At 40.1% G+C, this 24975-nt stretch overlaps 1 protein-coding gene across 2 annotated transcripts; it reads right to left on the reverse strand.

The window, feature by feature from the left end:
- Window positions 1-4455: 4455 nt before the first annotated feature.
- On the reverse strand, window positions 4456-23264 carry rerg (RAS-like, estrogen-regulated, growth inhibitor; the record flags this gene model as incomplete). Of its 2 annotated transcripts, XM_083903286.1 has the most annotated exons (4): window positions 4456-4866; window positions 6229-6302; window positions 10835-10891; window positions 23204-23264. In XM_083903286.1, 4 exons carry the CDS (start codon window positions 23262-23264, stop codon window positions 4456-4458), a joined length of 603 nt encoding a protein of 200 aa, XP_083759412.1. The 2 variants fall into 2 exon arrangements, with proteins under 2 accessions (XP_083759412.1, XP_083759413.1); XM_083903287.1 differs by lacking the exon at window positions 10835-10891.
- Between the last annotated feature and the right edge of the window lie 1711 nt (window positions 23265-24975).

Below are 24975 nucleotides of genomic sequence, written 5' to 3' on the forward strand. Positions count from 1 at the left end.
GTTTGTTTGTCGTTGTGTTCTCTCATGGTTATTTTATGGGAGTTATTTATGTGCCCAAATCACTGCAGAGCTCATTTTCCCCCCGACTGCATCTAAACAGGATGTGTGGGGATTTCAGCCTCTGTGAGGATATGGAATTATGTTCCACTGGAGAATTTGGATTCACTTGAGAGTCAGAATATGATGAACACAAGCTTAACTCTTTAAAACTGCACCGACAACTTAGTGTTTTGGATTTTTAGATGTTATTGTGTTTCTTTTTGGCACCAAACAGGTGCACTGTGTTAGCATTAGTGCCATCTAATGGTGAGAGATTGCAACACATGTCAGCATCCGTGAACTCTAGTGTAAAAACATGTGACTGTGATCAGGGTTCTGCAGAAACATGGCTGTTCAAGATTGCAGCTTAGTCTAAAGTGCATATAAAAGGATTATTCTGAAGCTACAAAAACTACACACATATACAGTCATACGTATGTGTAGTATATTTATATTGAGGACTTGTTGTCCTTGCTGACGCACACTGAACACACACAACAGTGATCTGTGTTCAGATCCTGCAGCTGATCCATGTTAAAGTTATTGAACATCATAAAGTTTGGTGATTTTTGCCTGGAGGTCAACAATTAAGGTGCACTGTGTTAGCATTAGTAACTCCTACATTGAGCCTTTATGTCAACAACTGTATGAACAGAGGCTCTGAGAGCAAATATGAATATCTACAAAGAGAAACTTGATGTAAAAAACCAAAAAAAAACCCATCAAGGATGAACTTTTGAAACTTAATGAAAGTCTTTTTTTCCCCTCATGAACTGAATAAAACCTAATTTAACCAAGAAAACATTCAGCGAGTGCAATAATAGTCCTTAATATTGGATGATTAATCATTGTTTTAAGGAAAATCTGCGTCAATATTACCACACAAATCTAATATTCTTTTCATTGAGTCAAACAAACAAACCCAACGAAGTGTAACACAATTTTCCTACGCTCATAGCAGGCTCTGAACGTCTCACGTTGTTGTCCTCTTTGTTGATTGGTCAGACCGGTGTTAGTCACGTTGCTGATGCCAATCAGTGACGACGAGGGCGGGGCCACAGAAGACGGAACGAGGGTCGTTCATTAATGACTGGGACGTGAAAATGTTTGTTTTAAGTGATTAAGTGTTAATATAAGGTGTTTTTACACAAGTCAGAACGTAAAACGTTTAGTTTTCCTTTGTTCAAATGTGAAACGGGATCATAAACACGGGTAGTTTACGTGTTTTAGGCCACGAGCGGAGACGTTAGCAGCTAATTAGCCCTGATGCTGTGACACCAGCTGAGCTGAGAGGAACAACAGGTGAGTCACTGTGGACACACTGAGACATGTGTCACTGCGGTGAAATCAGTTAGCTAAAATGATATTATTTACATTAAAAAATGTTTTAAACAATTTGGGAGGTATTCAAATGGAAGAAAATAAGGTGTGTCCTGACAAGGCAGTCTAGTATTATGGTCCTGTACTGATTTGGGGTCTTTAGGTCACATGACCTGGAAGCTAGTGAGCTAAAATGCTAATATTGTTTACATTTACAAAAAAGTTATTACAAATTTGGGAAGTACTTAAATGGAATAGAAAGAGGTGTGTCCTGACTTGGCAGTCTCACACTATGTTTCTGCACTGATTTGAAATCTTAAAGTCACATGACCTGGAAGCTATTGAGCTAAAATGCTAATATTTACATTAAAAAATGTATTTAAAAAAAATATGGGAGTGACAACACACTGTAAATACACTCCCTGGTTTATTTATTTGGCTTTTTAATTGTGGTAATCTTGTTTTGAAATACAATTTAGTCGATTACGTGTATTTTGTGATATATATATATATATATATAATCTGTGATCTGTATGAGTGCAGCATATGATTATGAATAACATCAGGCAGGTTTCCCTCTTTTTTGTGATCATTGACCTTTAACCGCACCAACAATGGAGTCAGTGATGGGAAAACCTATGACTCTCACAGGTCAGAACCAGCTGTAGCGCTGTGGCGTCTCTCTGTGGATATTATGGGATTTTTGCCTCTAGTAATTAACAGAAAGTAGAGCCACTCCTGTGTGATTCACCCAGACTGACGTCAGCATTTAAAATAACAGTGTGTGTTTAGTGGGAGGATTTTGTTTATGCTTTTCTCAACAGCTATATGTGAAAATATATCTATATTTATATCTATCATTTTCATAATTGATTCATCTGTCAATTATTATCTTGATTAATTGATCATTAACATGTTTTGCCTTAATATCTACACTGTCTTGAGATAATATATGTTGGCGCCTTACAAATAAATGTCATTGTTCCAAATAGAAAGAAACCTTAATCATCAAAATAGTTGACGATTCAACTAGTTGCCGCTCTGTGATATGAAACAAGTCAGATTCAATGGTTGTTGTCAGTAACTGAACATTTGACAGATTTTAAAATTGAGATTTTCTGATTGATTAGATGGCAACATTTTTATTATTCAACAGAAATATCAAATTCACTTAAATACACAAATCTGCAATCTGTTCTGTTCATAAATGTGCACATATATATTGTGTTTATAGAAATAAGATGAAGGCTTAGTGACTCATAACAAGTTCAGAGTATACAGCTGTTGGTTGTTTAGCTTTTCACCAACTTTATCAGCTCTCAGAAAATGCTGCCTCCATAATTACAGCATAAAGGTAGTTATTATTGGTTCTCCAATGGTTTTGATGCCAAAAAGGGTGGAAAAAAACCCTATTAACAGAATCTATTAACAGAACATTGAAGATGTTATTTTTAATAACGTTTTTATTCATTCATTCATTCATTCATTCATTATCTTCACATTAAGAACTGTTGTGATGTTGTTGCTCTTATATTAAACCAGGGACAGGTCCTCCTCTTTCACAGAGTCTTTCACAGAGCGATGTTTCTACACAATGGACAAATAAACGGCTTTTCATTTCTTCATACCATCTGAAGGTCACTGTAGTTTCTCATAATACACTGGAATGGTCAGCAGGTGTTCAGGTGTATATGTAACGTCATCATCAGATCAATACACGCTGTTAAGAACTGTGGTATTGAAACTTTTGATCAGGGTCATTTGGACGGTTTCTGTTGTGATTATGATTTAAAAAGAGTAAACACAGTCGTTTGACAATCATTCATATTCTCTGAAAAATGGCCAAGAAATCGTAAATTCTGCCAGGACATGTAAACGTATAAGCACAGCTGTATTTATTGATATGTTTAAACCTACTGTTCTTATTGACAGAACAATTGCTTTGGGTGTCTCAGATTTGTCAAATGTTTCTGTTGTTTTCTGTTCTTTGTTTAATTATTATATATTTATAATAATATTTAGCGATATTGACTGATCAGGTGTTTATCCAGCCCTCTGTGTTTGTGAATTTTTTTCAATCGAATAACATTTACACTGATGTCAACCACAACATACAGAGTCATTAAGAGACATGTGGGATACATGTTGGTTTTTAATCGTACATTTACAGCTGGTTGTTTTGTGTAGCGACAGGTCACATGACGAGAAACAGATTAGGGATTATATTACATTTGAATAAATACAGCATCACCTGCTGTATATGTCTTTGGAATTTGTACATACTAAGACACGGCAGTGCTTAAGGCAACAGACAATATCATACGTACTGTAGTTTACAGTTTTAACATGACGGCCATGACAAGGGTCTTTGGAATGTGACGTAACACGTTGACGGATGACGCCTTCTTTTTCGCAGTAAACGAAACGTAAACCGTGCAAATGTTCTCTCCTGAGCAACGGACATGTTTAGAAACTGTGCTTTGAGGAAAGAGATCTTGAGTTCACACATCGTGGACACACACACACACACACACACAAACACACACACAGGCAGCCTCAGTCCACTGCATAACGCTTCACGTCAACAGAACACAGAGGACGGCCGTCAACACTTCTGCTGATTTACCAGGACCAACACGGGTGAAGAACAGTGGACCTACTTTTATCTAACAGCTCTTCTCTGATCTCATTCTCTTCTGCTGACAGAACAGATAAACACATAACGTGAAGAAACCACTCTTCACACGAGAGCTGGCTGAATTCATTGCATGCTAAAAGAGAGCTCGCATGCACACATTTCAGACTCTATGGCGTCATTATTATTATTATTATAAAGAGTTGGACTGAAGATGGTTGAGAACTTCCCCTTTTTGAATGAAATATCTGGTTTTTCACCAAAACCTGCTGCACAGACTTCCAGTGACAACAATAGTCACCTTTGGAAGAATGCAACGGCATCGCACTCGTCATCTTTTGATGGACAAAAATAAGTAAAGAAAACACATTCCACATCAAATCAGGCCTGTTTCTGTGCCCTTTTGAGTCAATATCTCATTGAAACATCTACATATGAGTATTTTTCGTGCATCCCTGTCTCTAGCTGCTGATCTTGGTCAGCATCTTGTTGATGGCCTGTTTGACGTGAGTGGTGGAGCTGCGGCGCCGGGCCTTCCCCTGCACGGCCTTGCGGCGCCTCACCTCGCGGCACAGCTCGTGGAAAGCCTCGGCCACGGCGCCGCCGTCGTCGGCGCACGCCGAACACTCGTAGAAGGCGCACGCCATCTCGGCCGCCAGCCGCTCGCCTTCCTCCGTGCCGACCTGCCTGACGTGGTCCAGGTCCGACTTGTTGCCCACCAGCACCAGCGGGACATTCTTGGGTTTCTTCACCTCCTCCAGCAGATTCCGGAGCGGCGCCACTTCCTCGAAGCTTCCTCGGTCCGTGATGTCATACACGATGATGAAGCCATCGCCCCAGCGCATGTGACCTTCCTTCAGCTGGACGTCCTCCTGGGAAAAAAAACATTATTTAAACTCAATCTTCAAAGGAATAGCTAAGCATTCTGGGAAATGTTGGTATTTGCTTTGTTGCCAGGAATTTTTTTGAAAATTCAAGCTACAGCTGATTAGCATAGAACATATCTTTTGTATTTTTTTCGGTTTCTCTCTGGAAAAAACAATACATTTTGTTTAGACTGATATCAGATATCTCATAGCATTAAATTGTCAAGCTAAACTTTATATATATATATATATTTATTTTTTTCAATTACTTGCAGAAGTGACAGTTAGAAGCAGATATTTTCATGTCCTGATTCTCAGAAAAATTAAGTTGAGGCCAAGTTTAAGGGCTGTATCGCCCTCAATATTGAGATTTTCAGAGACCACCCTTGGAAGCAAGGGCTACCCAGAATGCATTGCGTGTTTTGATGGAACAAAGATGGCGCAGAAAGCAGTGAAGCGAGTGCGATACAAATGAAGTATTTTCTTTGTTAATAGAGATATAAAAATGACCTTAGTTTAGGCCCATATTATGGATTACTGACGTCATTGTTGCCTAACATTTATTTTTATTTGACCATCTTTTATTTGACACGTGCTTTTCCTCATGCGTAGTTGTTGTGTTTGTGTCCTAACAAGCATAGAAAACACAGTGGGTATCAATGTGATGTTATTGAGTGCAGTGTTTTGGATGTTGAATCTTTGTAGTTTCTTTGTGTGCTGCAATCAGCCTGGTGGCAAAGAGGACACCGTCGACAAAATAAATGTAGTCCTGCACCTCATTTGATCTTGTAAACGCATCAACTTTTTATTCCCATTGAACTGGGACCAAACTGCCAAAACTTAGCTGTTAATCAAGGAAGCTTATAAATGCAGCATTCCTCCAGGAGAGCTTGACGTTTGTGTAGCTGACCAGCTTTTGAACCTGGGGTTTATGAGCTTAGAAGACTCCAACTCCACAAATCATGGTGCTTTGATACGATCAGAGTCAAGAGCAGTCTGACACACACACCACAGCCAAGAAACATTAAGACCTCGGCCTAATCCCTGCTGCAAATAGAAAAACGCTGTAATTGGAGTGAAATAGTTTGGTTTAAACACCAACAACACACGCAACACATGTGTCTGCACTGAAAGCTGTAACCTGAGGATTCATCTGAGTTTCCTTCAAAACAAGTGGAGCCAAATCATCATAATGAATCATCTCCCTCTGAGAAAACACTTCAGTCCCATGTGTTGTTGTGGATATGACATTTAAAAAAATACCTTAACATTTTAGAAACTGTTCAATGTTTAAAAAAATACAGTTAGCATCTTTTTTCTATGACTATTTTCTTCTAACTAAAACGATGGTGGGATCATTTCTCTCACCTGCCCTGCAGTGTCCAAAATCTCCATGGTAACAACCTCGTCATCAATGCTTGCTTGATGCCGATATGTGGATTCTGTAAAACACAAAAGACAACAAAGAGTTAATCCAGTTTGTTGACATTCAATCCAGTGTGAATCATAATTTGATGTTAGTGACGCCTCGTGTTAGAGACGTGATTTAGTCGTCTGCTCGGATCTTTGTTTGATCAGATTTCATATCACTGGGTTGTGGAAGGTAAAGAGAAAATGGAATAAGTAAATCTGCAAACATCAGCAGGTTGTTGGATCGTCTTGGTTGACCAAGGATGGAGATCCTGCATTTACCTGAAGTGAGCCTCAAGCTAGCTCCAAAAACAGAACACAGCTTCTTAGGAGCACAGGAGTGATCTGAGGAGTGACCTGAGTGATCTGAGTGATCTGAGGAGTGACCTGAGTGATCTGAGTGACCTGAGTGACCTGAGGAATGACCTGAGTGACCTGAGTGACCTGAGGAGTGACCTGAGTGATCTGAGGAGTGACCTGAGGAGTGACCTGAGTGATCTGAGGAGTGACCTGAGGAGTTACCTGAGGAGTGACCTGAGTGATCTGAGGAGTTACCTGAGGAGTGACCTGAGTGATCTGAGGAGTGACCTGAGGAGTGACCTGAGGAGTGACCTGAGTGATCTGAGTGACCTGAGGAGTGACCTGAGGAGTGACCTGAGGAGTGACCTGATGAGTGATCTGAGGAGTGACCTGATGAGTGACCTGATGAGTGACCTGATGAGTGACCTGATGAGTGACCTGAGGAGTGACCTGAGGAGTGACCTGAGGAGTGACCTGAGGAGTGACCTGAGGAGTGATCTGAGGAGTGATCTGAGGAGTGATCTGCCTCAGTCACTCCCTTGTTTAAAAACCATCTGTGTAAACAAAGCCTCCTCATCAGTCTTCTCTACCTGAGGGTTAAAGCCAACACTTGATCAAAGCTGTTGGAGTTTATGACCCTGGTCTCACAAATGCTCTCAGCTTGTGAGTTATGTTTTTTTTCTGCTCTGCTATTTGCTGACGCATTGTTCATTTGTGAAGGAAGAGCATTGGAATACTGCATTCTGCTTACAAGGAAATTAGGAGATTAGGATGATTTTTTTCCTCACTCCTTTCTTGTGATGTCAGAATGAGTAAGACAGCATTGCTGGATGTATCTAGAGTTGTGTATATCGTGATATATAGTGATAAATTAGGCTTCTCAACAAAAAGTCTCATTATGATTCATTAGAAAGAGTTTTTGTCATTGCTTAACTTTAGAGCTAAAGGATTTACTGGAAAAACCTATCACTTTTACAACTTTATTGATCCTTCTGACCGACTTGATAAGATAACATCAACCTGGTGTCTGTCTGATTACTGGTCAGTTTACATCTTTGATTTATCTCATATCTAAATGCTAATTTAATATAAATGCAAATTCCTTAGCATAATGGCATATCAACGTTTATTCACACCTGATCCCATGCTGAAGTAAATCATTCAGAATTCACACGTCACTCATCACTTTGTACTAAAACTGGAAGCTTCATAAATTGTACTAAATCTAGCATTTTAGTGACCTTACTTTGTGGAAGAGTGAAAACTGATGGTCACTCCTGAGTTGATTATGTGTCTTGAAAACCTTTTAACTTCCTTGCTGAATTGGCTGTTGATGAAAACTGCTGTAACCTGTGCAGATGCTAACACGTAGGATCAGTGTTGTTTGGGAGATTCTCAGTGACAGCGCAGCCTAAAATAGCATCTAAAATAGCATGTGTTGTCTCTGCATGTCTGGCCTGTCGTGTCCCAGGTGTGCACTCTACTCTACGATCAACTGCATCCTTTGACGAAAATGAAATGTCACTGAGAGCCAGAGGCGGAAGTAGCACGGTGATTTATAGTTGTTTGACTGGAGGCTTGAGGGGCAGCGACTCATGGGACAGTCTATTTCAGGAGACATCACTCAGCTGCAAACATCACCTAATCCGTCCACATCAACCCGTCTGTGACGATGGGCAGGACCAGGATGATTTACCTTCGCCCTGCTATTCTTTTCAAAGGTCTTGGAGGGAAACAAATGCAGTCATTTTCCTGGCAGCAAACACTCTCGCCCTCATCATTCAAAACCCCTCAGAGCCTGAAGGCTGTTTGGCTCACAACAGAAAGAGCAAGTTTCACGCCAGACTCTTAAGTGTCAAAAACAAGAGCCAGTCGTTAAAGCACGCTCCCTTTTACGCCAACTTCTACCCCCATATATTTACATTTCAAATGTTCTCAGTGCACAAAAGTGATGCCATAATTCAGCACAGTCGATGCTACATGTCAAACTGATTTGAGTGCAATACATTCTGTGGTATTTATTCACTACAATAATGTGATGATACAATTTCAGATGAGTGAAAATCAGGCCTTCATTAGCTGGTGTATATTCAAAAATATATATTGACAATGGCTTTAACAGCTGCCAGCTCATCTATTATTGGATAGATGAGCAGTTGTACAGTTTTTCCTGAAGTTGATATCTTTTCCCAAGCTACTGCTAATGTCCATGTTCATCATAAAGGTTCAGTCTGTAAAAATTGCTCATGTCTCATTGTAAGACTGAAGGCCACTGTCATTTTTCTTCCTAATTACACATACCAATAATGATGTAAACACTATTTTACAAGTGTGTCTCCAATCTTTGTTCTTGGTTTTCTTCTTCAGTGATGGTGTATACATCAGATTAATACATTCTTTGTTTGTGTAGTAAGCTTTCACTTCACAATTTGATTTGCAGCTGCTGCAGAAACACGGCAGATTGCACCAAGACGTACATTTCAAAGAAAGTATTGTTCTAAAAGGAATAATTCTTACTTTTAAAGTGATTACACAGTAACATAAACATACTCTCTGCCAATATAAACCCTTGTAAATGTCACACATTTGACCTTTTAGAGGTAAGTGGTGAGTGAGACATCACTGTTTAATAAGAACGAGGTTGTGCAAGAGCAGCAACTGGCAGCAAGTGGTTCCTCTTGTGTTAGAATGTGTGCTATAATCAGTTCAATCTTGCATGGATGTTGGTTGGACTGTTGAAATTGAACAATATCATATATCTCCATGACATGTTCATTGCTTTGCACCACACTGTAAAGCACCAAAATCTCCAAGCAAGCCTGTTCTCCACTGTGGAAAAGAGCGTGATGAATAAACAGGTAGATTAAATTTGGAGCTGACTAGTGAGACATAGGCACTGGAATGAATAATGAGATGTAGTCCAGGTTCTCGCAGTAACTCTAGCAGCCAACATTCACCTACAGTGTGTATGGGGTGGAGGTGTCGCCCTCTGTTGCTTTGTGAGTCACAGAAGTTCAGAAATGTTCAACAAGCTCAAACCCTGACACCATCATCACCAGCAAGTTTGCTAATGTTGTAGCTAAAGTCTTGTTTTCCACCCCAACAACACCTAAACATATCAGTGGTCGTCATCGTCATGAGCTATAACACACAAGCCTAATGGCTACAAGTTTGTGATCGTCATGTTTTTCCATGAATAGGTGACTGATTTAAAAATAGCAACTGTTACTGAAGGTCTGATTTTGCTGGTAATTGCACTGTGTTTTTTTTGCACCTGATATATCATTAAAAGCAGATGTTCTGCTGTGTAGAGCAACAGTCCACAGGCTCTAAACTCTGCTGTACAGCCAGGAAATGAAAAGCAGCTCACAGAGAGGCCACGGTGCCTTTGTGCCCTGTAATTATAGCATGTGCAACTGGCTCAGTTAGCATCAGTGTATAAGAAGGTCAAATGCATCCATGCATCCATGCATCCATTGATCAAACACTGAAAGCTTGTCCTCAGTAAACTGTAATAAATAGCATTAATTCATTTTAAACTTAATGGATTTATTCTTTGTCATACATAATTGTCATTAACCAATATATTTGGTGATTTCTTAGTTATTTCAGACGTGATGGAGTCAGGATCAACAAAGCTAGCTTCTGTGTGATGTGAGGCCGGGGCTTTGACAAGAGAGTGTGGGATGTTTTGGTTGCATCCATTGCAGTGTAGTTATTGCGTCCATTCCCAGACTCTTCCCACACTGGATTGTCTTGAGTTCAACAAATCCTTCAGTGTTTTGAAGAAACAGATTACAGACTCGAGCTTTAAATTTCACCTGTCTACCTCACCTTCCTGCTCAAGCCACCGATAGCTATTAATGACAAATAAATGGAATATATATATATATATATATATATATATGTATAAAACGTGAAAAAAGTACTGAGATACAGTATACTATTGTTGATGGAAGAAGACGTCATACTAGCTTGTAAATACATACTGTATCATTATACAGACCTGATTTATTGTACCATGTATTTCCTGAAGTTTGTACATAGTCTACTCAGGGTTGATTACAGGTGTAAGTAGACTGACTGTCAGGCTGTTTCCCCTGATTCTGTGTTAAGGGAAGTTTCATGACGCTGTTCTACAAGAAAATGTCATAAAACTACATGTATCAGTAGTGGAAGCTGTTGCAGTGGAGTATGGTGTTGCAGCAGCAGCAGTTGTACTGTGATCGTAGAACTTCTAACAACAAACAGATAAGTCTCTTACCGAGTGTTGGGTCGTACTCCCAGATGAAACGTCTGGTGAGAAATCTGACCACCAAAGCTGCAGAAAGGAGATAAAAACATGTTCAGTCATCAGCTTCATCTTCATGGTTTCCAATGAAGGATTATTACAAGGATATTTTTTTCCATATTGTCTTAAACATTGATTTCTGACTGTGGGTTAATAATATTGCTAACTATATGAGATTATTGTCCTAATATGTTCAGCCACACAGTCCTAATTGAACAGCTCATCAGTCGTGGATGAGCTGCTGAAGAGGCCGTGAGATCCAAAACACTTAGAGAGACTTTCATCTAAATGCTAATATGTAGAAAAACAGTTGTGCATCATTAAGTTCAAACAGCCTTCAGGATGAGACACGAGCTCTAAGTTCATCATGAGCTGCTTCTTTCATATTGGCTATTAAATCTGCCCTTTACAACACAGGCCTTCATCACCAGTATAAATAAGCATCTGCAGTAGGTCAGTGACTCATTATTGGACTGTGTTTAATTAAGTGTTAATTGTTATTGTCACAGATTATGCAAATATTCATTTGCAGCCGTTTCTCCATATGAATGTAAGACAAATGGAAAAATGTCAATACCAGTTTGTACATGAATATCAAGCTCTTTGCCTCTTTTTATTTCTTTAATGTGCAGAGATCAAGGATATTCTTGAATAGGAATTCTGTGTGATGTTGTTTAGCACTAAAGTAAAGTAGATGATCAGCATGTAGAGAGTCTACAGATCGTCCTTCATCCAACTATCAATTGTCTGGTTAATGGACGACCTGCTCGACCTCCTCAGCATTAACTGTGCAGGCTGAGTTTTTAAGAATATGGATATCTTTCACAGAAGAATCCATCATTTACTCAGGAGGTTACAACAGAAACGTCTATATCAAGGTTCAGAGTGCGTCAGAAATCATCAATGCAGCATTTTTCATTTGAAAGAGGGAGAATTTCCAAACTCTAGCATCTGTAAACCTCGCAGTCATGTAGAAAGAAGACGTTTAGTGCTGCAGGCTCCTTTTATCTTCACCCTTTTAACCCTAAAGCAAATGACTTGTGTAATCTTTGATAAATACTGCAGCTTTTTTTGCTTTTTGGTAACTGATTTGCTAACAGACACCGAGAGATGAGTGAAGAGCAGCTGTCCTACGCCTGAATGACCTCCAGTCGTCCACTTGAGTCCAGCTTAGGTCTCTGTGTTTTCAGCTGCTGCTCAAGCAAAGCAGACGATGAGGAAAGAGCTGAGCTATTGAATGAGGGAAACAAACCCCTTTTCTTTTCATAATTAGGCAGAACAAATAGTGTGAAGAAAAGCAGTTCCAGCCGCAGACGTGTCATTATGCTTCTACAGCGCTTCAGTCCAGCCTTTGAGCTCAGGTTAGTCTGATGATTACATTTATTAACTGCACATATGGAGCAGCTGTGGAAACGCTTCATCCTGGTTTCTTTGCTGCTGCTAATTAGTTGTAATGTGTGACTTTAGACCGTTCTCTGAATGTACTGAGAGCAGAGCAGTAGCAGGTTATTTGTCTTTTTGAGAAAGTGGACTGACACACTCCTTTCTTTTCTGGTCACCTTTACTTCTTTACTTCCCACTGAGCTTCCTCCATGCCATTTCTGTTACAGTGCTCTAAATTCCAGGTGAACAGAAGGACCAACGGGGTGTGAAGTCCTTTCCTCATTAGAGGTAACCCTATCTCCTGCTTTTCACTGCCACTGCAAAGACATGTACACATAATAGAAAGCAGCCTTTGTTAACGTGTGTCAGTGTGGACGTCGTGGCCCAGATTCACTAAAGGTTTGCACAAGGAATAGAGTGAAGCGTCTCACTGCGATGACGAGGTTACAAAAAGAGAAATCCGCTGCCTTCTACCTGTCGCACTAAAACACCCTCTTAGCATTACTTTTGTTTTATTATTCAGTTAAAATGAGGGGTGTCACGATCTCGATTGTTAATGAGCTCATGTCACGATCTAGACCTTCGAAAGCAAAGGTGGAATCAAGGATTTAATCACACCCTCAGTGTGACGTCCTGCAACCTTTCCAGAGAGGAAAAACACAGTGGTGTGGTTGTAGCACGACTAACTAAAGCCTGATGTGTGTACTCCTGCGTAAAGTGCTCTACGTAGGTTACGCAGACCCCTCTATGTCGACGTAGAGCCTGTCAGAGAGTCTCTGCATCTTTTTAAGTGTCCATCACTTCGTCAAGGGACAACAGAGACGACAAGAGCTGTGATTGGTCCTCAGTACAGGCCGAGATAACGCTGCTCTGTGCCGGCTCACAGAGGCGGAGCTGATCACCGCTGACAACGTCGCTGCCAAACTATAAATACGTCATATCTTAACACACACAGCACATGTTTAGACTCTAAATGGATCATTTCTCGCCTCAAATGATCTTAAAACTGCGTTCAGGCCACTGTTTCAATGTTATTCCGCTGCAAAAACAACAGTCTTTCTCTCTCGGACACCATTGCTCACTGTAGCCTGAAGCACAACAACCTTGCGTATCGACCCCTACTGATCGGGCGGGAAATTGCAATGCACATCCGACACCACGACGCAGAAGTATGAAGGCTGGAGGCGTCTCTGTGGTTATGCAGTCGGATATAAGTATAATGTGGCCTTAATAGTAACCATGGCAACTGCTGATCTGGGCAACACGTTGATCAAACCCTGAAATCACTGTCAACAAACAAAAAACAGGGTATGTAAGCTGTGTTATGTGCGTGTAGCGTAGCACAGAACATCTCTGCATGCTTCATAAGGACGTAGACGTAACGATGAAAAACTCAGTTAACACGGTGCAACACGTCCATCCACGTTTGGAGCAAAACTTCAACTCAGGCTATAGTGATAACTAGCGCTGTAGGTATTTTTGTAGCATCAGACAAGACCACAACTTTGGATTTAACCATTTCCTGGTCCTCTCCTTCTTCTTTTGTCTTCTCAAACAGGAAACATTTACAGGGAACTAAACCTAAACCAGTACTTGTTGAGGAATATCATGTTCCCTGTAAACTTTTTCCAGCTAAAGTCAGAGTTATAAAACCAAATCCAATCCATTCAAATCTCTCAGTCCAGACTTCACAGAGCTGCTGCTGTGTGTGTGTGTGTGTGTGGATAAACTGAGCAGCGCTCAGTTCTCAGATTTACAAAAGTTTTCCAAAAGCTGCCTTTGTCTGAAATGACTTAATCACATTAGCAGCAGAATGTTGGACTAATTGCAAACAAAGTAAGAGCGATTAGAGAAGCCCGACAGTGTTAGTCATTGAAGAGTCTCTGTTGATTCCCTGTGGTCATCAGACGGACACCTGGAGCTCTTTGGTCACTTAGTCCACAATAACCTCTCTTTAGTGGCTCAGCTGCAGTTATTGTGTTTATGTCAGGTCAGGTCATACAAACCAGCACTGTTTACTGAAGAGAAATCAGGTGGCAGAATCTAAATACTGTATAAAAACAGCATAGTCATGTCTTTTTTTTGTGAAAATAGCATTTTAAAGTAAATGAATCCAAACCATCCACTAAATCCACTGTGTTGTACATGATGCTCATGTTAGTGGAGTTGACAGTCACCATATCTGGTGTAGGTTTGCTCCTCAGCTGGCAACAGAGCTTGTTTTCCTCGTGTTTTACGTGATAGTAGAGCCGTGAATCATTAACCAGACGAGCAGTTTCTGGGGTTTTATTGCATTTCTGTCAGAGGAAATGCAGACGATAGTCGTCCTGCTGTTGTGTTGGCAGACGCACAGCTACACTTTAAACAGTGATGTGGCCCTGGATGCTTTTAAAGGGCTGAGGCATAAAAATGACTTTTAGAGGAGCTTTCCACCATCAAATCAATGTCATGAACCTTCTCCTCAACACAGAACACAACTTTTAACTTTTATTCCAATGATGTGAAGTGATGTAAGATCCTGATTCTCTTCACTGACCATGAAATGACTTTTTCAGCTTCATCTCTAATCCTCAACACTTTGTTGCTGGTTGTTGAGATAAAGCTCACATTTGCACTGATCATCAATTTACGATTTCCTTGAAAATCTACTCGGCATTTCAACAAAGAAGATAAAATGAAGAAATTTTGATCCGACAGCTTATTTTGTCAAAGCTCAATCAGTTCTTCGGAAAATTTTCTTCAACCTGTAGTAACTTTTATATTTTTGTATAAATGATGTCTGTTACGTTCAAACCATTTTCAAAAAAGTTCACACAATGTTTTTCAAGTCTATCCACATGACTCTTTGTTTCTCAGTAGGGATCTGAATCTTTGTGTGGCTCACCATTAGATTTGATTCTTAGGCTCACGATTCTCGATGCAGCCGATTCTATTCAAACGATTCTCGATTCAAACGATTCTCAATTCAAAAACTGATTCAATCCATAGGGTGTTCAGGCAAATGATGTCATCAAAACAATAAAGTTTGTATGAGATAATGTGATCATGTGATCACACAAAGGCAAACTTAAGACAAAAGTTAACATTTATTCATTCAAAACAAATAAAAACTTACTTACTGTACAAATAACTTGCATAAATAAAAGCTTAGACTAGCTGTCTTTTTCTCCCAGAAGTTACAAACATAAACTGTACACAAATAACACAAACTGGTGTTTTGTGTAGTTTTACAAAATAGAAACTATTCTATCTAGTTTATGAATCGATTCAGAATCGTGGATGATTAGAATCGCGATTCCTATGTGAATCTATTTTTTTCCCCCGTTATGAACAAACTGAACTCACCAAAATATTTGCATTAAAAAAATATTTTGCAGACTGCAAATCATGTTTTGGCGTCATGTGGCGCCACCTACAGCCGTCTACCAATCATTGCAGTCAGTAGAGTCTCAGCTGACGAACAACCACGGGTTGCCAGTTGGTTCCCAGGAATTGTTAGTTTGTTGCTTCCAGAGTTCACACAGATTTATTCACCTTTTTAAATATTGTGAGTCTAAAAGTACTGTGATAAATCTCATTGAAGCAAAAATGTTCTAGTTTTTTTTCCCCAGTTCTTGTAAAATAAAGTTTCAATATATCGTTCCAGTTTTGCTATTAAAGTTATAGTTTGTACAAAGTGAAAATATAGTGTGGGTTTATTTGTTCACACTGTGATGATGTGGCAGCACTGACGATACAAGCAGTTACAAAAGAACAAGAGGTCAGGCTACTTTCCCAGAGTTCCTTTCACCACTAGTCTCCCTCTGGGGCCATGTCTGAATCCCACACTACCAACACCCTCTCTCTCAGTTGGACAGATGAAAATGACAGTTGTTATTAGACAAATGTATGTATTCATCCCTGTGGAAAAGGCCCTATTGGGAGAGTTCTCGACAGTCCTGGGGAAACATTCAATCTGTGACAAATATAAATGAGATGGAGTCAGACATCTCATCATCTCCTGGTCCTTTACAGATCAGATCACAGCTCGACAATCAGGCTCCATCCATATTTATTTGGTTTGCTAGGTTTTAACTGATGACCTATAAGATGGTGGTTTAGGGAGTGTAAAGTGAGCAAAGTAACAATAACACATCTCTGTCTGGACCAATCACAGACAAAGATTTTACTTAGAGGGAGCAGAGTTTTAAAGAAGAAAAATAATCCAGCAAACAACAAACCAAGCAATTTTCAACATTTATATAGTGTTTTATATGAGTGTCTTACCCAGGGACACATCAGTATATGTGGCAGAACTGGGGATCAAACCCTCAACCATCCAGTCAAACAACTTCTACTACTCAGCCACCATCACCCCTGAAAAGTACACTACGTTTGGAGTATGGAACACTTGTTGAATTGAAATAATAAAAGCTAAAGCACTTTGTCTGGAGGAGGTTAGCTGTAAACATGAAGAATGAAATCATTGATCATTAGATTAGTTACCTAGCTACAGCTGATACACATCTCTGATCTGACTAAATCAATATTGTCCTCTAGAGATGAGAGAGAATCGTCTCCTGTGTCCGATTACTTCATTATTTTATTAAAGTCATGTTTCCACTGTCGATGTAAACATCGTAAACTAAGTTTGAGGCTGGATGGACGTCTAGATGTCGAGTGGTCAGTGAAACGGTCAATGATCAGCTTGGTTCTGCTTTTCTTTGACAGTGTTCTCCACTTTACTTTGCTTCATCTAACCTAGTCACTCTTATCCAATGTCAACATATGACGGACAGATTCTTTCTGAAGATTCAAAGACTCATGAAACTGATGCTGTTAGGAGATGTGAATATTAGAATGTCTTAGTGTGATTACGTCCTCCAGTCTGATGCTGGCAGACAGCCGACCATTTCAATTTGTTTTGCAGGAAACACAGTTACTGCGTCACAAAAAGGCCTTTTGGCCTCGAGCTCTGTGATGTTTTCACAATAAATCAAACAGTAATGAAACCATCAGGCCTTACAGTGTTTTAGTATCCTGAGCAACTCATTATTTTCTCTTATGTAAAGGGGATTTCACATGTGCATAAACGTAGTTTGTTTGTTGTTGTTTTGCTGGTGGACTTCCTTCAGTCCTGAGATGTTTGCTCTCAGTCTGCCTCATACAGTAGAACGTTTAAACCTTCAGTTTGAGACTCTTTGCAGTACAGAGTTGGTCTCATTGTAAAAACAAATGACAGCAAATATCAAGTTCAAGTTGAATGACAGTAAAAGGTCAGACAGACTCTGCTGTGTGAGTTCCACTTTGGACAAACTCCATGTGCACACACACAATGGCAGTGAAGGGGCGGAGCCTCCTGTGGCTCAGTAAAATAGGACACAGAGAGGCTTTGATTTCACTTCTCTGGAGACGCTAAAGGGCAGCAACTTGTGGTTGTGTGGTTAGAACGGGAAGGGCGTGAGGATTCAGACGCTGCATTCATCCCTTTTATTTAGTCTAACAATAGCCACACAGCATTATTCACAAAGAGCCATGTGTGAGGCAGAGAAAGGCTGAGATGCTCAACCTCATGTAGAGATTTTTACTGCCGTCATCAAGTAAAAAGGTAAAAAGGCTAAAGAACAGAGAAGCAGCTGGTCATTATCATTAAGGCTGACATGTTCAAATGGCTGCAACTGTGAGTGCTGTGGAACTATCCATCCATCTGGAGGATAAAGTGGTAGACACAGGGGGATAGGCGGGGTTCATCCTGGACAGTTCACCAGTCCATCACAGGGTCACATATAGAGACAAACAACCATTCACTCACACTCTCACACCTAACAATTCACCTAATCCCCAAAATCTGCATGTTTTTGGACTGTGTGAGGAAGCCGGAGAACCCGGAGAAAACACACGCACACACGGGGAGAACATGCAAACTTCTTGCAGAAAGACCCTTGTTCCGACCGGGACCCGAACCCGGGTCTTCTTGCTGCAAAGGCAAGAGAGTGCAAACGCAAACCACAATACACAAAAGCAGAAAACACAAAAACATTAACTCAAAACGGAAACGCAAGTCAAAAAACACATAACCTCTTCTGTTGTTGCTGTTTTTGTGTTTTCTGCTTTTGCGTTTGTGTTTTGCACCTCAGGGCCACCGTACTATTCTCTTTCTCATGACCAGACAGCCCCCCGATGGTGAAGTGGAATACTACAGGACCCTAAAGCGCGATTATACCGGGTTCCACGATATGCGACACCATGGTGCACGCCGCCTGTGTGCAGAAATATACCAGGACCTTTACTTAAAGGTGCATTATGTAATAAATGATAAAATCCTCCTAATATGTCACAGAGACTCAGGAATAATGTTCACAACAAACTGAACTCACCAACAACAACAGTACACACAAAATATTTGCATTAAAAAAATATTTTTCAGACTGTAAATCATGTTTATGTTTTGAAATCATGTTTTGGCGTCATGTGGCGCCACCTACCGCCGTCTACCAATCATTGCAGTCTGTAGAGTCTCAGCTACCGAGCAAACACGGGTTGACCCAGTTACGTCAGAAAACCAAACCTAAAAGACCTCAGTATTTTGAATTTGAATGTAGTAACTGTTTTTGGCCACATTCTTACATATGGAACCTTTAAGCTCTTTAAAACATAGACAAAGACCTCAGAACAACCAGAGACTCACAATAAAACAGACAAATACGACAAAACATCCATCACCATGACTAATGGTCATTAGCAATAACAGTATATACCTTATTTCGTGATAAGGCGATTAAATTTGTAGATAATTAACAGAAGGTCTTTTTTATCAAATCTAAGGTGAAAGCAAAGTGCCAATGAATAAAACATAACTAACGGCGCCCTGACTATTAAACATCAATCATCATTGCAGCTGATAAAGCAGCTTTAGAGGCGAAAAGGGAAACACTTAATGGATCCATCATGAAATTTTCAAAGGCCACGATTATCTCCAGAGAGGAAGGTCGTTAAAACCACGGAGGAAAATGTCCAGCAGTGACTCACGACTGTGGAGGACACTGGAGGACATTAGGACAATATGTGGAGGATGTGGAGGACGTAGGTGTGCTTTAAATATAAGAGAAGAAAGAAAGCATCACCACTTTACCATGACACAATTATATCTGCTGCACTTGCCAGAGTCCAGAGAGTGTTGGCTCATGTGATTGCTTATATTTCTATGGATCTGTTCTGTTGGAAGCTTATGTTAGTGCAGAGTGAAGAAGGAGAGTGTGGACACTGAAGTGACAGATGTCTTTCACAGAGCTTCAAGTGAATTGCAGAGACGACTTGTTTCCATGTGAGGACACAAGCAAACTTCAGGTGTTCTGTATGTGTGTGTGTGAAGAAGGAAGTGCAGTGTGTAGTGGTGCAGTGAAGCAAACACAAGGAATTCAACAATTCAGCAGCCATGACACCAAATTACATTCAAAGTAACATGATATATGCAGTATTGCATCACATTTGATATTTCAACTTCAACATCTTATGATGATATAGAATTGACCAGTGTCAGTGTCAGAGCTGCAGGAGCTGATCCTACACTGAGGTGTCGGGGAAACAGTGATTCTTAGATGCCTTGTGATTCAGGCGTGGATGATTCTGAATCCATTCACAAATGTCCAAATTCCGATTATTTAAATGTTACTAACGTAAAATAGACGGCACGAAAAAGGCGTAACTCTGAGATACAGCGGCACTATTTCACTGGCACGGCGATCGAGACACGCGACAGTGAAACCAAAACAGAACTCGTGGCCTCAACTCATTCTGTTGCCACAGAATCGTGCGACACTATAACTGTGCACGTCTTCCTGTTAAAAGGGAGTTTTTTTTCTCTCCACTGACTCCTTGTGTTTGATCATTGTGTTTCTCTTCTCTCTGTAATATTGTAAAGGTTTCTTGTTTTTGTCGCTGTACAAATACAATTGAATGTAATTGATCCATCAAAAATGGAGCACGCATTGTGCCTCAAGGGGGCGCTGGTGCCAATCCCAGCTGACATAGTGTGAAAGGTGAGGTAGTACATCACAAACAACAAATTCACCTCATCCCAAAATCTGCATGTTTTTGAATGTGGGTAAAAAAAACATTCAAGGCTCAATAATTGTGATCATTAAAGTCACTGAGGTTTGATTTTTCTCTGAATCACATTCATTAAACCTCAGTGAAAACCTGAGACGAACACTGACAGAATTTAAACACGTTGTCAAGGACTCTGACTTTGACCATGAAATCTGAACTCCACACAGAAACTGAACAAATAAAGACACTTTCACAGAATAAAGGCTTCAGTTCAGTCTTATGTAACACCTGGAACATTAAAGTCATTTCACCTTCTCTGCAGGAGACACAGCCGTCACCACTTAAACCTTTTCACTTCTCTTATCTCAAAGAATAAAATCTACCTGCTGATTAGAGCTTTTAGAGCTTTTGTGCCACAGTTTCATGCATTCACCAATCACAGCTCCAACAGGAGAGAAAACACCTCAGAGTCCACATCACAGTGCATGTCAGCAAAAAAAACAGCCAGGATTTAATGTTGTCGTTTGTTGTCATTATAATAACTTGAATGTAATCTTCACTGACATCATTTTGTTGTTTATAGAGGGTTTTTGTGGTTGGAGGATTGATGCCTGCCTCCAAAATAACAGTGATTCTAGGAAGAGTGAAGTACGTAGTTATAAAGACAAAGCAATTAGCTGAAAGATGCTAAACTGCTCTCCAGGGTTGAGGGTTAGTAGAGTCAGAATAAATGATTCTCTGAATGTTTGAGTTTAGTTTGGTCTGTGCTCGTCTCATCTCTGCAGCTTTAAGGACATTATATTTTCTTTATGTTATTATAGACATAATTGTGTGTGTGTGTGTGTGTGTGTGTGTGTGTGTGTGTGTGTGTGTGTGTGTGTGTGTGTGTGTGTGTGTGTGTGTGTGTGTGTGTGTGTGTGTGTGTGTGTGTGTGTGTGTGTGTGTGTGTGTGTGTGTGTGTGTGTGTGTGTGTGTGTGTGTGTGTGTGTGTGTTGGACAGTGTCCAAGTGAGAGATGTAGTAATTGGACAAATTTATTGTATTTCTTGAAGCCCATTGTCTCTGAGCAGAGTCAATAAGCCTGAGGTGCTGAAGAGTCAGAACAACCACAGTTAACTTAATACACTCTTTGTTAGCACTGATCTCTGTGCAGGAGTCAAACCATCACAAAGACACTCAGCAGCTCTGGTGTTCTCTCACTCTTTCACTCTCCAGTCAGCTGTGGTTATATAAGCTTCTGGATTATTACAGCACAAATACACCAGAGCCCAATGAAACAGGAACTATAAGCAAACACACACAAGTATGCACATGGTAATCCTGTAGTTTGTTCAAGACGAATGTTCTTTTCTAATGAAGATGCCTTTTCATCTGTTTCATTTGAAAACACTACTAGTTTAAGTAGTATTTGTCATTATTGTCGTGGCTGCTTGTACAGCAGTGTCACATGGACAATCAGTACCAACTTTAACTTGGTTAGTTTAGTTCAGACGTTCAAGATTCCCTGAGACATTGGTTCAATCCACATTTGGTACAGAATTCAGGAGCTCAAATGGTGTTTAAATGCATCTCTCAGATTTGACAATAATGACGACTCCTCTTCTGCAAGTGTGTTTTTGTCCATTAAAAGACCCATGAGCTGCAGAATGAACTGTCCATGTGAAAATCAAGCCCTTGTATTTCCAGAGGACACGAGCAATAGAGTTATGGGCTCCAAGCAAAACCTGGAGCTGCTGAGATGACTGAAGTTGCTGCAGCTTTTCTGAATTGATTAAAACTAAATTTAAATGAAAGTAATGTAATTATTTCCAGGTCTGAGATAATCCAATCATTCACCAACTGTCTCAGGATCTTTGTGTGTAGGACTGGTCGTTCAGAGCTTATCTCAGAGAAGGTAAAGATCTGATTGGCCCAGAGTATCAAAGCTGAGCCGCAAAAGTCTTTCTACGTTTGAAAGAGTTGAGATATTTTCATCTCGCTGCAACAGATAAATGTTGCAAAGGCGTCGCTCTCATTGATGTGAGTGTGTGACTCACGTCTCCATTGAAAACAATGTGTTTGTGCTTGATTTGGTCATGATCCACGACCTGATTACCAATGTCGGGAAAGATGAACCCCAACAAAAAGTATTTTTCTATTTACAGTACATTATATTTTTAGAAGATAAAAAGCTGCTGATTGTTACTTAGGTCTCACTTTAGCAGTAATGTTATTGCAGTGCTGTGTCAGACCCAGAAAGCCCTAATACCATATATTATATTACAGCTGTTTTCATCTGAAGATTACAAACTCCTCATTTATTAGACTTTGTGGAGCAGAACTTGCGTTGACCTCCTCAATCATTTTAATTTCCTCCTCCAACATGGACGCCATCCCAACGCATGGATTCAAACAGCTGACTGAGACACAGAAGCAATAAGTCTTGATTATCTGACAGGAAACATATGGTCTGTGTTATTGTTTTAGCTACTGGAGAAAACCCACAAGCTGCTGCTGAAGCTGCTGCTGCTGCTGCTGCTGCTGCTGCTGCTGCTGCTGCTGAAGCTGCTGCTGCTTACTGAGGAATGCTAAAGCCAAATAGGTAATGACTCACCAGACTTATCTAAAGCTATTCAGGAGACCAAAAACAAGCTCCCACTCAAACGCTGACTACACAAACAAACTGGTTAAGAATATACAGTGAGTATAAATATGTTGTCATGTCGATGGAGGAAAACATTCACACACTGGATTAATTAGGCAGAAAGAAGGAAAAACACACACAACCTGAGAGCTGATGATAGAACAGCAGTTTGTCCTGGAGGCTGGAAATGAATTAGAAATCTGTCATTAAGGATGTGACTCAGCTCAGTGTGGATGTTTTTGAACCTGTGAATAAACCGATGAAGGCAGAGAAACAAACATTCATAAACAAACAAACACAGACGTTTACCTGACTTTCCCACGCCGGCTCTGCCGAACACGGCCAGCTTCACCTCTGGGCTTTTGGCCATCGCAGCAGCTATGAGCAGAGCTCAGATCAGTCAGTGAGCTCCAAGCTCAGCCATCCATCAGCAGCGTCTGAGGATGTGAAAGAACATACAGGTGATGGTTCTATTCCATTTAGGCTTTTCTACCTTTGAGCACAACAAAGAAGGACGTGTTGGTTTCCTCACAGAGAGTCATACAGGGACTTTCACCTGAGTTTTACTGTGGCTGTGAATAATTGTACAGGTCAGATTGATGCAGAGTCAGAATATAACAACCCTGACACTCTCATTTTATTTGGCAGTGGGAATAAATGGCAGAAAATCACAGGCGTTAAAGTCATGATGAGCTGCTTTACCTAATGAAAAGAGAACATTACAGAGAGGAGAATCTGCTTTAATCAGAAACTTTACTATTTAAAGATCTGACAAAGGTTTGTTCACAAACAGGCTGAGCTATGTGCATTTACCTATTTGAATGTTTAGGTCACGTCATGCACAACATTCTGGTTGATTAAAGGTGTTTAAGTCAGAAGTGAAGGAAATTTACCTGAAGAATATCTCTCAGCAGATGTGATCTTCCATTATCTGCATACAGGTTCTATAAATGATGTCATTTATCGATCAAATCAAATGATTCATATCTGCTGTCCGTGCTGTTTTACTGACCTAACTTCCTGTCTGTTGCTGCACAGTATTCTCCTCCCTATGTTTGAACATTAGTATAAATACACTCATATTTTTATGCATATTTCAGTCAGAAAGTGATCATACGTGTGCAGTTTAGATGTACACAGCTGTGTAGAGCAAATGAAATCTGAAAACGATAAAACACTCATATTTCTGCTGTGAAGATAACACTCACACTCCTGATTATGTGCACGAGATAAACCGAACAAAGAAGAAAGAAACGACCAAAAGTCTGACTGTAAAACTCTACAGAAACAGAGAAGTCAGTCTGGGAAAGGTTTTTAAACAGAGTAGAACAGTGGATCCTAAAGATTTATGGATATATGTTAGAAATATGCATAAAATCAAGTTGTAAATGAAATACCAATTCTAAATGATATGAGGTGTTACAGACAGGTCTGTAATTCAGTTTCTATGTTATGCTAAAGTTGGCTGTTGTGATTTCGGTCACCATAGTTTGCCGTCTTTGAAAAGTGGGTCCTCATGTTAAAAAGTATGTGAAACACTGAGGTAGAAGAAGAACAGAATGTGAAAGACTGAAGATTAACTTCCACAGATCTGGACGTGTTCAAAAACACTAGTGCAGTCGCGCACACGCCTGTTTAATAAGAAAACAAAGCCACTGTGCAGTTATTCTGAAGATAAAATTGGTTCAAACCTCTGTCTAAAACAAACCCCGCTTTTCTCCCGTGGGCCGTTCCAACTCTTAACTAAAAACAAACCGTCAGTGATGATAAAATAATATAAAACCGTATCTTGTGACTGGAGAAGAATCCTAGGATCTGCTAATGTGTTAGCGATGCCATTCCAATTATCTGCAAAGCTGACTGAGATAATAAACAACGGACACACGTGTTTTTATTAATCTAATGAAGCTGCAGAATCACCACTGTTTAACTGCTACATGGCCGAGTAGCAGCTGTACATAAATTCTGTGTAGAACTGTACTGGATTACAGTGAGAACATGACGATACAGAAGAATTATGGACACACATCATTTCAATACTCAACATAAAGTGACTTGTTAAATAGTAAATGATCTCACAA

The sequence above is a fragment of the Microchirus variegatus genome, assembly GCF_963457635.1.
Source record: "Microchirus variegatus genome assembly, chromosome: 16".
Classification (NCBI taxonomy): Eukaryota; Metazoa; Chordata; class Actinopteri; order Pleuronectiformes; family Soleidae; genus Microchirus; species Microchirus variegatus.